Source organism: Kryptolebias marmoratus, linkage group LG5, assembly GCF_001649575.2.
Source record: "Kryptolebias marmoratus isolate JLee-2015 linkage group LG5, ASM164957v2, whole genome shotgun sequence".
NCBI classification, from domain to species: Eukaryota; Metazoa; Chordata; class Actinopteri; order Cyprinodontiformes; family Rivulidae; genus Kryptolebias; species Kryptolebias marmoratus.
This window is the reverse complement of record NC_051434.1, coordinates 1,121,817-1,133,388: the sequence shown is the minus strand read 5'-3', so window position 1 is coordinate 1,133,388 and position 11,572 is coordinate 1,121,817. Positions and strand designations below refer to the sequence as shown.

General features: G+C 44.2%; 4 protein-coding genes across 5 annotated transcripts in view; 1 reads left to right on the top strand and 3 right to left on the bottom strand.

Moving 5' to 3' along the window:
• The window catches only part of apoea (apolipoprotein Ea), a 5,742-nt gene extending 3,661 nt beyond the window's left edge, over window positions 1-2,081 (bottom strand). Inside the window, exons 1-3 of one of the 2 annotated variants that reach the window (XM_017440264.3) lie at window positions 1,943-2,081; window positions 1,797-1,860; window positions 818-971 (exon numbers count right to left, since the gene is read on the bottom strand). In XM_017440264.3, coding sequence (XP_017295753.1) covers window positions 818-971; window positions 1,797-1,839 — 197 coding nt within the window. In that variant the 5' untranslated portion in view covers window positions 1,840-1,860; window positions 1,943-2,081. The remainder of the gene's footprint in view (window positions 1-817; window positions 972-1,796; window positions 1,861-1,942) is intronic. The other variant, XM_017440265.3, reaches the window with a different exon arrangement.
• A 1,805-nt stretch (window positions 2,082-3,886) lies between these two features.
• On the bottom strand, window positions 3,887-6,038 carry LOC108250399 (histidine-rich glycoprotein). Its single transcript, XM_017440273.3, has 3 exons — window positions 5,510-6,038; window positions 5,113-5,431; window positions 3,887-4,772 (listed from the first exon to the last, which is right to left on the bottom strand). The coding sequence occupies exons 1-3, from the start codon at window positions 5,547-5,549 to the stop codon at window positions 3,887-3,889; spliced, it is 1,245 nt and encodes a 414-aa protein (XP_017295762.1). The 5' UTR covers window positions 5,550-6,038.
• Window positions 6,039-8,487: 2,449 nt separating this feature from the next.
• Window positions 8,488-9,677, top strand: LOC108250394 (apolipoprotein A-IV-like). Its single transcript, XM_017440267.3, has 4 exons — window positions 8,488-8,579; window positions 8,649-8,696; window positions 8,776-8,926; window positions 9,027-9,677. The coding sequence occupies exons 2-4, from the start codon at window positions 8,663-8,665 to the stop codon at window positions 9,604-9,606; spliced, it is 765 nt and encodes a 254-aa protein (XP_017295756.1). The 5' UTR covers window positions 8,488-8,579; window positions 8,649-8,662; the 3' UTR covers window positions 9,607-9,677.
• A 754-nt stretch (window positions 9,678-10,431) lies between these two features.
• The window catches only part of tomm40l (translocase of outer mitochondrial membrane 40 homolog, like), a 4,542-nt gene continuing 3,401 nt past the window's right edge, over window positions 10,432-11,572 (bottom strand). Inside the window, exons 7-10 of the mRNA XM_017440268.2 lie at window positions 11,420-11,542; window positions 11,275-11,351; window positions 11,030-11,132; window positions 10,432-10,878 (exon numbers count right to left, since the gene is read on the bottom strand). Of these exons, the coding sequence (XP_017295757.1) occupies window positions 10,739-10,878; window positions 11,030-11,132; window positions 11,275-11,351; window positions 11,420-11,542 (443 nt within the window). The 3' untranslated portion in view covers window positions 10,432-10,738. The remainder of the gene's footprint in view (window positions 10,879-11,029; window positions 11,133-11,274; window positions 11,352-11,419; window positions 11,543-11,572) is intronic.

Sequence of the window (11,572 nt, the reverse complement as noted above, 5' to 3'; positions counted from 1 at the left end):
CAGGGTGGACAGGACAGGAGAGGTCAGGGTGGACAGGTCAGGAGAGGAGAGGTCAGGGTGGACAGGACAGGTCAGGGTGGACAGGACAGGAGAGGTCAGGATGGACAGGTCAGGACAGGTCAGGGTGGACAGGGTGGACAGGTCAGATTAGGACAGGGTGGACAGGTCAGGACAACGTCTCCATGGAAAGATGTCAGGTCAGAGGGATTCAGTCCCAGAGAAGAGCTCAGGGTCAAAGGTCAGCCACGTCTCCTAATCAGGCGCTGACATGAAGGGTTCGAGTCCAGGAGGAAGAGGACAGAAGGAACCGAGAGCAGCGACGAGACGAGGACAGAGACGGAGACAGAGACAGATGGACAGGAAGAAAACTAAACTAAACCATCGAAGGAGCCGTTTGAAGCTTTGACTCCAGGATTTCCAAATAAATTAACATAAAAGTTCTGAAATGTAAATAAAATGTTTGAATCTGAGTCGATCAGCACCGACAGCCTGAAGTTTCTGTTTCTGACGGGAAACAAAGTTTTAAAGACAAATTCACCGTCGACACGAGAAACAAACACTCAGATCTTCGTTTCTTTGTGACTTTTACTGAATCAATAAATATTTAAATCCATCTTCTCATATTTTCCTCTTTTCTCTGAAGGTTTACAGAAAACTACATGAACTTCATCTGAAAATCACCCGTTAAATGAACACGAACAGCTACGAGTTGAAACAAAGAGTGAAAAGTAACTCCTGGATTTAAATTAAGAGGAAATGATCAGAGCGAGCACGCAGAGACAGAAAGGAAAGGACGGATCTCGGATCAGGAACTCACTCCAGCTCTCGGCTGATCTGGGAGCTCTGGATGTCCTTCACCATCTCGTCGGCTCTTCTGTTCAGGTCGGAGACGTAGTCCCTAAACTTCCCCACCGTGTCGTCCCACCGGGCCTGCCAGTCGTCCTGCAGGACGCTGCGAGCGTGGCAGGCTGCTGCGACAGAAACACAGAATTAAAGTTTCTGATTGTTCGGTCCAAACCAGCGTCTGGACCGAGTTCTGCACGGCCACAATCAGATTTAATTTAATACTTTTAGCTTTAAAAGGCACTCATCGATAACTACATCAAACAGTGCAGTTTTCCAGATATGCAGGTGTGAAATGCAGGTCTGCGCTCAATGTAAACAAATCCACTGAAAACCATGAAGACGTTCGAGTCACGCTCCGACAGGCTGCAGACAAACATGGAGGAAATATCTGAAAGATGGAGTCCGCTCAAACTTCACTGAAGTTTTATTTTATTTTCATTCATCTCGGTCATTTCCAAACAACCAACTCATCTGTCGGCATCCAGTCATTTCATTTAAACACAGATTAACCACCAGTAAGAGAAAAATACACATTTTCTGTCTTACTTTGTGTTTTTGTCCATTCTTTAGAACCTGTGGCTCCTTTATTTCAGATTAATTCATAAAACTGCACCAATAAGCCTGAGTTTGCTCCTGTTTGCTGTAAAGTTTAGAGTTTTCTTTCAATAAATGCAGAGTTCTTTCCTGTTCCTCATAAACCTTCAGCAAACGGGTTAAATCAGTGGTGTCCAGTCCTGGAGGACCACTGTCCTGCAGGTTTTAGATGTTCCTCTGCTCCTCAGCAGCTCTTCAGATTCTGCAGAAGCCCGTTGATCACTCAGTCATTTAAATCAGATGTTAAAGCAGAGAAACATCTAAAACCTGCAGGACAGTGACCCTCCAGGATCAGGACTGGACACCCCTGGGTTAAATCTACTTCCTGTCTCATTTTCCAGGAGAAATTAACTCACCTGAGAAAACAGCCAGTGTGACGATTACTGCGAACGCCCTCATGATGACCACGAATACGGACACCTGAAATCAACCACATGTATAAACTTTATCTGTGATTTTAATCCCGCAGCTCAGAACTCCTGCAGAACCTCAAACGTCTCACCTCAGATGTGGGATTTGATCCGTGACGTCTGAGGCGGACTGAACTCGTCACTCAGTATTTATACAGAACATCCATCCCGTCTTTATCAGGAGGACTTCTGACCCGCGTCCCAAGTTCCCAGCACGAACGGTGTTGTTGTCATGTTTTATTGCTGTGTGGGTTGTTTTGGCTCCACGCTGAACTCTGACCCTCCACACGAGCCACAAACCAAGACGTCCAACCGTTTGTTTCCCTGAATGAAAGGAGAATCTTCCGAGGAGGAGCTCAAAACTCGCTTCTGCATCCCATCATAACCCGACGGAGCTGGTTTCTAACCTGCTGCAGGGTGTTACACAAAACTAAACTAAAGCTGCAAACAGGACGATAACAAGAGAAACAACAACATGGAGGAGATGAGCAGGTTTTACAGCAGAGGGTCATTAGGGGAAGTGGGCACAGGTGAGTGATTACTAACTACGATCAGGTGGAGATGACAGGAAACAAAAACTGAACAACTAAATGACAAAATAAAAGAAACAATAAACCCAAAAGAAAATTCAAAGAAAACCCAAATCCTGACAGATTAAAGCATGAGAAGGATAAAAACCTTATATTTTGAGGATATCAAAGTGCCAAAAAACAACTTTAAGTTGCCTTAAAACCAGTTCTTAGAGATAAATTCAACATTTAGAAGTTGAACAGATTAAATAAAGCTGTTAGCTTTGGATAAGTTAGCCAAACAACTTAATTCAATCATCAACCCGGGAAGGGTCAAAGTCATCTGGAGTCCATCGTTCTACAGAGAGGAAGATTATTCACAAGAGGAGACATTTAGGACAGCTGCAGATCTTCACCCTGAAGGTCAGACCATGCAGTGAGCTCCATCTCAGACTTTACAGGCCTCAGTCAGCAGGTCAAAGGTCAAAGGTTAAAGCCTCTTCTCTCTAAAAACAACATGGCAGAACCAGACCAGAGGACAGATGTTTACCCAGAATGCACTGCAGCTGTCAGCACGGTGGTGGAGGGCTGATGGTTTGGGCTGATTCTGGAGTCAGATGTGAGGCAATCTGTCCAACAAACAGAACGGTCCAGAACCAGAACCTCAGAGAGCTGAAGCAACGCTGGAAAGAAGAGTGGGCCACAACTCCTCCACAACCAGGAACCCACTGAGAGTTCTGCTGCTGGAGGAGGTTCTGCTGGGTCAGGAGCCGGAACCAGGTTCTGTTGGGTCGGGAGCTGGGCCCGGTTCTAACAGCTTTAACGTTCTTGTTTAATAAATAACGACGCGGTGAAATCTGTTGAGTGTTTTAAACAGCTGAGGTTAAATTAGAATAATTTAAAAACTGGTGAAGATCTGTTAATTTTTTAGGTCCTGATTTGACGGAAGGTGGACGTTCTTCCCCCGTGACTCTGAGTGGTTGTTCGTTTTTAAAAACTACCAGCGGCTAACTTTAACCAAGCAGCTTTTAAAGGTTCAAGTGAAAAATCTTACCCTTTTCTTTTGAACTTAGCTGTTGTTAGACCTCAGATCTGTTAACCCTCTGATGCATGAATTAACCACTGACTTTTAAACAGCTGACCACTGTAGTGACCGCTATGCACCAGATGCTGCCTTCATCGGAAGTCTGGGTCTGCTTTTGTTATTTGGTTTATTATTAAGTTCAGATTTTTGCTCACGGATGAATCTGATGTTGAATAAGCTGCAAAGAAAGCAGCTTGAAAGAAAAGAAGAATTGGGAGAGCTTTGGGAGAAGAATCTTGTTTTATTTTGGTCAAAACATTTCAAATTCATTTCATTAAGGCTTCTGAAGATCACATCAAGCTGTGAAAAAGGAAAATATTTGGATTCCTTGAACACATTTTTAAGAACAATTTAGGAGAAGAAGACTAATGGAAGACGGCCTTTTTCTCAGATTCAGCAGATTTTGATTCGTGTCTTCGATGCAGCAGCGGCTGCTGATGGCTTCAGTGGTGTTTCTTGGTGTATGATGACCAGTTGTCCCACATGTCCTCCAGCTGACTCTTCAGGTTATCAGAGCTGGTCACCAGTTTGATCTGGGGCTTCTTCTTGTGTGGAACATGCTTGTTGATGTCGTTGGTCGTTTGGATCAACTTGACCTCAAAGTCGTGGATTATGATGATCACAGCGGACTTAAAGTCTTCCAGATAATCGTAGACCTTCTTCTTCTTCGTCTCGTGGTCGTGGTGATGATCATCATGATCATGATGGTGATGATGATGGTGGTGGCCATGATGATGGTGAGGATGTTTGTGACCGTGGTGGTGGTGATGGTGACCATGGTGATGGTGACCATGGTGATGGTGACCGTGGTGGTGGTGATGGTGACCATGGTGATGGTGACCATGGTGATGGTGACCGTGGTGGTGGTGATGGTGACCATGGTGATGGTGACCGTGGTGGTGGTGATGGTGACCATGGTGATGGTGGCCATGGTGATGGTGATGGTGGCCATGGTGATGGTGGCCATGGTGATGGTGATGGTGGCCATGATGGTGGTGATGGTGTTCATAGTATTTATCCAGCTGCTCATGGATGTCCTCGATCCTCTGCATCAGGGCCTCCTGCAGACCTTTGGGGTCCAAAGCTTCCATATACTGGGCAGCTTTCTTCTTCAGTTCTTCTATCTTGCAGCGGAGTTGATCCGCCAACTCCTTAGTGTGGTACCGGATGTCGGACTCAACGAAGTGTAGAAATTCATCCAGGTGATACTTCAGGTGATCGACCTCGTGGATGAATTTATGGTACAACTCGTTGGTCCAAAGAACTACATGAGCCTGCACAAGGTGGAAGAAACTGATGATGATTTCAAAACTCTTTGAAATGATCTCACTGCAAAGACAAACAGAACTCTGGTTAGAACCCCCTTTTTGCAAGTTGACACGGTTACCATGCACAGAAAACAGTAAATGGACTGTATTTATAGAAAGCCTTTCTAGCCAATCAGGCCACTCAAAGCACTTTACAGAACAATCTGTGCTCTTGTTTACCCGTCCACACAGAACTGAATCTCTACCAAGCTAATCTGAATAAATTAGGATCTTGGAGCTTTTTCTCTGCACTCAGAGCTCCAAGATGGAAACAAAACACACCTAAAAGTCACTACGATCATGGACACCATGATCATACTTGAATGTTTCAGAGAAATGCTTTGAGGTGGAGGTTCTCTTACCACAGAGTCTTTCCTGGAGGGGAATGTCTGATGTGCCACACAGTGTCTTTGTCGTTCGTGGTTGACTCTCCAACGTAGTCCCAGAAAGCATCTTTTACCATTTCAACTCGATACTTAGGTAGGTGGTGGTGATCATGGTGGTGCCCATGCTGGTGCCCATGCTGGTGCCCATGGTGGTGTCCATGGTGGTGCCCATGGTGGTGTCCATGGTGGTGTCCATGGTGGTGTCCATGGTGGTGTCCATGCTGGTGTCCATGCTGGTGTCCATGCTGGTGTCCATGCTGGTGCTCCTGTTGGTTGTCTTGACCAGCATTACAGGCTGTTGAAGAAACAAAGGTTAATGCCTTCTGTGTCCTCTGCTGCAGAATTTTTTAACAAACAATTCAAATTTTCTGACCTGCCAAAAAGACAACAGCGAGCAAGAAGAGAATCTTCATGACTGAACTGAAATAAAACACAAAGTTAGCTGTTTGTCATCCGGTTTGTTGGGTGCAGTAGACAGTGAGGAGCTTGAGGTGTACCTGATCCGTCAGTCAGCTGCTGAATGTGGAGAGCGTTCTCCTGGGTTTTTATAGGCAGCAGATTCGTGTGGAGGAAGCAGGAGGTCCATGACATCAGCATGTTCGTTCTCATGGACATCAAGTTCAGATGATACAAAAGAAAAGATAGTCTTTAAACGGGACACTGGGCAGATTAATTATCAGGAGAAACAAAAAACACTGAAGTCTACATTCTTGTACTACATGTGTTGTTTCATGTTGGCCTGAATGATTGAAACAGAAGTAATTCTTGTTTATACCAATTTATGATGCAATTACCTACAAATGCTTAAAATGATAAACTACTCCAACAAAAATTATTTAACCGACATCTTTGTTTGCCCCTCAGTTGTCCAGTTTCATCAGATTTCTCAGGATATTTCAGTTTTTTGTATTTATTTTCTAAATAGCCTGTTGGTAAATTCATCCAGTGGATAAAGGATGAATTTACCAAGTAAATTTATAAAGTACTCACTGGTTGTACATCTACAACAGATTCAAGATGACCGCCACAGCCAACCGTTACTAAAAAACCAAATATATATTAATATAAAAACTCAATTTTACAGATATTTTACAGAGTCGGTGGGTTAGTAGCTTTAATGGAAACATTTTCAGGAGAAATCCGTTTTTATTGTTGTTATTTTAGTTCTTGATCTGAATCAAACATTATTGATGATTTTATCTTAATTTAATGTTGCTGATATAAATGTGGATTTTTATTTTAAATCATTTCTTACAGTTCAGACATGAGAAGGGTTAAATAAAATAAAAACTCATAGTTAAACAATAAATAAGACTTATTAACATTTATCAGCTCCTTTGTTTTGGTTAAATAAGAAAACTAAAGTTTGTTGCTGCTGTTTCTAATTAATTAAATGGTTCAGCAGATTTTATTCCCACTAAATATCAACAGAACAGTTTTTGGTAACAAAAGTAGGAATTGTCAGCAGATAAAATGATCTGACTCATAATTCTTGTTGTGTTTTTATTGAGTAAACATTCAGAATGTGCCTGGATGTTCTTCAGCTCCTGTTGTCAGAAACCCTTTATAGGTCATTAATTTGTGAGTCGGACTTTGATCCGGTTCTGCCATCTGACCCGATAACTATCAGCACCGGAGAACACTGCGTGTCCTCAAACAGCCGAACAAACCGATAAGACAGCAGCTAAAGTCTGTCTGAAAGGAAAACTGCTGATAAACAGGTTTTCATGCGACGGAGAGGCCTTGAAGGAGACACAAAAACCCAGAAACTCTTCATTAACAGAAGAACTTTTCTTCAAATTAGTTGTTAAATATTTAATAAAACTGGTTTCTCATCTGAAGTTTGATGATTTCTGAAAATAATATCTAATATCGTGAAGAAGTTGTAAAGTTATCAGTACTTCTTCACATTTTCTGGCATTTGCTCCAGAAAATCTTGACTTTTAGTCAAAAAAAAAGAAAAAAGGAGAAACTTGAACTCATTTAGGTTATTGAATCATTTAAATAATCCATCTGAAACATTTTAAACACACTTCTGGTTTGGATTAAGTAAAAAAAACTTGATTTATGGTTTCAGATCCTCCCTAAAGTGAACCATGCTCATTTTCAGCCTTCCTTGAGCTGAAGCTAGCTAACCGTATCAGTCAGGTTTTCCGGTAATTTCTCTTCCAACCATCCTGGATTTTCCAAAAGTGTCGGACAAATAACCTTCTTGAAGATCAGTAACTGCACTAATATGACTAATTATATTTTATAAAATGTCTGAAGATTAATTCTGGTCTCATATTTTTAAGGTACAGTGTAGCTAGCTAACGTTAGCCCAACCCGAAGCTAACGGTTTCCCTCCAGAGGCTGTTTCTTTTTCTGGAGTCTAACTGGGAAAATAAGCAGTTAAACAATGTTTTCTGAACATTTCTGCCAAGAACACTGCCAGACCATAAAAAAACAATTAAATAAATACATTTTTAAAAAGTTTTAGTCAAGATTAAAACTCCCAATCATCTGAAAATGTGAACCGTTGTTACTAACCCAAAGAAAACCGAATTCATGTCGGTTTATTATATTTAATCTGGGTGGTAAATTATCTGCCGTGTTTCTGGGTGACATAGTTTTTTTGTTTGTGAAGAAAAGTCGAGAAGCTGCTAAAGTTAAACTAAATAAATAAATAAAATTAGTTTGTTTCTCTCCCTCAACCAAAAGTTGCCAAAACTAAAATTTTATTTGTTTTGACTAAAACTAAACATTTATTTATTTCACAAACAGGAAAACTAAGACAGTTTAATGTTTTAATGTTTAAAGAATCAGAAACACTTCTGTAAAATAATTATAAAGGTTGGACCCGTGGCTCCTGGGATATTTTGCTAACACACGATGGTGATTTAGTCGAACAGCTGGACGCTTTTCTCCATATTTGATCCTGAAACGTTTTACGACCCAGAAGATTTTAAATCTGAGATGTTTCCATCAGATCCTGGATTCCTGACTTTAGATCCAGCTGTTTGAGACAAACCTCTGGTCTTTCTTGTTGACCTGGGAGAAAACGAGTTTAACTTGTTGTCAGATTTAAAGGTTGCGGGTTAAAGTCCGGGTGGAGTGTCTCAGACTTTGGACAGGTGTGTTTGTGACGCTTTAATTCATCTGACAGATTAAAACTCTTCCAAACATCCAATTTGAGAGTCTGCCTCGGCGTCTCCATCTCTGGTCCAACTTCCTGCGTCCCTTCTGGTCCTCGTTGGGTCAGAACCATCCAGAACAAACAGAACCCGTCTGAAACGGCTGCATGTGATGTTGTTTCTGTGGTTTTACGGCTGTGGTGACAGGATCAGGTCCAGCAGGGCAGCTTGGACTGGACTTTACCCCCCAGGACGGATATAAAGCCTGGGGACGCTCATCGCCACACTGACTCCTCCGACTCCAAACAACAGACCTGCTGCCTCCGAAAGGTGAAACTTTTATTAAAGTCTTTAATTAATGACAGGACTCTGATTAAACATTTCTCTTTCTTCCTACAGAACGAAGTTCAGCCATGAAGGTTCTGGTGGTTCTCGCTCTTTTCTCCGGTGAGGAAAACCTGACAGAAAAAAAAGGTTTCAGCTCTGAAACAAAACGCTTGAAGTTAATCTGATGTTTCACCCGTAGTATGCAACGCCAACATCCTGTGGCCTGAGCAGCCGAAGACCAACCTGGATGTGGTGAAAGACGCTTTCTGGGACTACGTTGCCAAGGCGACGCAAACCGCCGAGGACAACCTGAAGCTGATCAGGGAGTCTGAGCTGGGACAGGACGTCAAGTAAGAGTCCAATCCTGTCCTCGTCTCTTTGTTCCTGCCTGTAATCTGTCCATCTGGGTCAGCAGACCTGACCTTTGACCTTTGTTTCTTCTTCTCTCAGCACCAGGATCTCTCAGAGCGCCGAGACCGTGAACCAGTACATCGTGACCCTGCAGACCCAGGCGGCCCCCGTCACTCAGGACTTCATGGCCCGGTTGACCCAGGAGGCCGAGCAGCTGAAGGCCCGTCTGGATAGCGACATGACGGCCGTGAGCACCAACCTGCGGCCCTACACCGAGCAGCTGGTGGAGAAGATCCAGAAGCAGGTGGAGGAGCTGAAGAACGAGGCCGTCCCCTACGCCGAGTCCATGAACCCCGAGGCCCTGAAGGCGGTTCTGCTGCAGAAGAGTCAGGACCTGAGGGCCCAGCTGGAGGCCAACGTGAACCAGCTGCAGGAACAGATGGTCCCCTTCACCGAGGACATGAAGAAGAAGATGGAGCAGAGCCTGGAGGACTTCCAGGGCAGTCTGATCCCCCTGGCCACCAGCTTTGAGACCCAGCTGGCCCAGAAGACCCAGGAGGTCCAGCAGAACCTGTCTCCCTACGGAGAGGAGCTGAAGGCCAAGCTGGACTCCAGCGCTCAGGACCTGAGGGCCCAGCTGGCCGTCCTGTGGGACTCCTTCACCCAGAAGACCCAGTGAACAGACTGAACGTCGAGACATATTTATTAAACCTCTGCTCTCCTGACCAAATAAAAACCTCCAGTTCTGAACTCCAGAGTCGGGATTTATTCACCGGAAACGAGTTTTACACAAAAACACAAAACCATAAAAACCCAAAGAGCCGCTGATTTAATCTCCAACGACTCGACTTTAAATCTGATGTTTGTTCAGAAAACTGACCTCTGACCTCTGCTTCTCCAGATTTGTTACATTTAGCTTTCAGCTAGTTTTATTTTAGCTTTTAGCCACATTTGTTAAATTAACATTTGAGCTAAAGTTTCTTTGTCTTGCTAATTTTAGCCTTCAGCTACAGTTCTGCTGATTTTAGCTTCTTTAGACAATAAAAAATCTACTTTTCCACTGAAAATATAAAATTCTTTCGTTTTAAACCCATCCTCCTCCTGTTCTAGAGTTCGTTCTTACTGACTAAATGTTTTAAATTTAAAAGAATTCCAGTTTTTCTGATGTTTTATAAACAGGAAGTAAACTCTGCTGCTCGAGTGTGAAGGAAAATAATTTATTTTTTTAATTTTTAACCTTTAATTTATTGAGTTCTTGGCTGCTGAAAGGCAGATAAGCTTCTTTATCTGTTAGCGAAATATCTGAAGAACCAGACGCTCAGATCTGCTGTGGTGGTAGCTGAGAGTCGTTAACGACACACACTCTGAGGGCGACATCCCATAATGAGTTTAATCTGAATCGTTTCTCCAGTCGAGGCGGGTGATTTATGAGCTCAGATTAAAACATAAAAAGCTGATTTTTGTTGATTAAAGAACCAGAAATAAAAGAAACGAGCAGAGCCAGCAGCTTTCAGTAAGAAATGTATTTGTTCTCCGAGGTTCTTTACAGTTCATGGTTCTGTTTAAGGTCCGGAACATGAAGGCAACAGAAAAGGCGACGGAGACGTTCTGTACGGTTCTGTAAGGTTCTGTAAGGTTCTGCACATGAAGGCAGAGGCTACACAAATATAAAAAACTGAATAAAAATGAAACAGGTACGGCCAGCAATGACCTCTGACCCCTCTCACATTCTGCGTGAGCAGAAACAGGAAGTTGTGACGGGGATGGACCCTCAGCAGGCGGAGGTGGCCCGTTCGGGTCGGGAACGCGCTCTAACCGACGGTGATGCCGAAGCCGCACTGGACCTTGTTCTTCTGGTGGTTCAGGAAGGAGCAGAGCAGCAGAGAGAGCGGCAGGGGGAGGAGCTTCTTCTCCAGCGTGGCGCCAACGACCCAGTTACTGTCGACAGAACCTGGAGGTGGAGGCGGGACGAGAAAAACAAAAACATCTGAACGTCTGCAGGAAACAAACAAACAAACACGATTTTGATTCTGACCCAACAGCTCTCTGAGGTTCTGGTTCTGGTTCTGGACCGTTCTGCTGTGGGACAGATGGACTCGTACCTTTAAACACCAGATTAGCTTTGGGGACGTCCAGCTGGTAGCCGAAGGACACACTGGTGTCCTGCATCCGAGCGCTCGCCTCGAACTCCACGCCGACCTGCAGCTGCAGAACGACACAGACGTCAGACCTCCGGGGGTCAAAGGTCAAAGGCATGTATGGACAGTTCTGATCATGTGATCTCTGATCTCAGCCAATCATGTTCTGTGGTTTTATTAAAGATCAACGGGTTCACAGGTGAGCTCACCTGATCGTTGGCTTTGTGGTAGTACGACGCATGTGCCCCCGCCGAGCCGAGGGTTACCGTGGCGACGTAGTTACTGCCTGCGCAGAGGGGCGGGATTAAAGAACGCCTTCATGAGTTCAGCCCAGGTGTGCTCCCTGGGACTCACCTGTGTACCTGCCCACTAACGACGTGACCGAGCCCTCCTCCCCTGGCCGGCGGTGGTAAACCAGCTCCCCCCCCAGAGCCAGAGCCGGCGTCACGGACTGCAGGTAGTGAGCGACGACGATCCCTGAGGGCACACAGACGGGAAGTTACAGAC

Bases quoted from the DNA above. Each gene is read 5' to 3' on its own strand.
- LOC108250394 (XM_017440267.3), top strand. From the start codon at position 8,663: ATGAAGGTTCTGGTGGTTCTCGCTCTTTTCTCCG. The intron at 8,697-8,775 runs GTGAGGAAAACC...TTTCACCCGTAG, and splicing joins GGTTCTCGCTCTTTTCTCCG to TATGCAACGCCAACATCCTG. The intron at 8,927-9,026 runs GTAAGAGTCCAA...TTCTTCTCTCAG, and splicing joins GAGCTGGGACAGGACGTCAA to CACCAGGATCTCTCAGAGCG.
- LOC108250399 (XM_017440273.3), bottom strand. From the start codon at position 5,549: ATGAAGATTCTCTTCTTGCTCGCTGTTGTCTTTTTGGCAG. The intron at 5,432-5,509 runs GTCAGAAAATTT...TTTCTTCAACAG, and splicing joins CGCTGTTGTCTTTTTGGCAG to CCTGTAATGCTGGTCAAGAC. The intron at 4,773-5,112 runs GTAAGAGAACCT...TTGTCTTTGCAG, and splicing joins CCTCCAGGAAAGACTCTGTG to TGAGATCATTTCAAAGAGTT.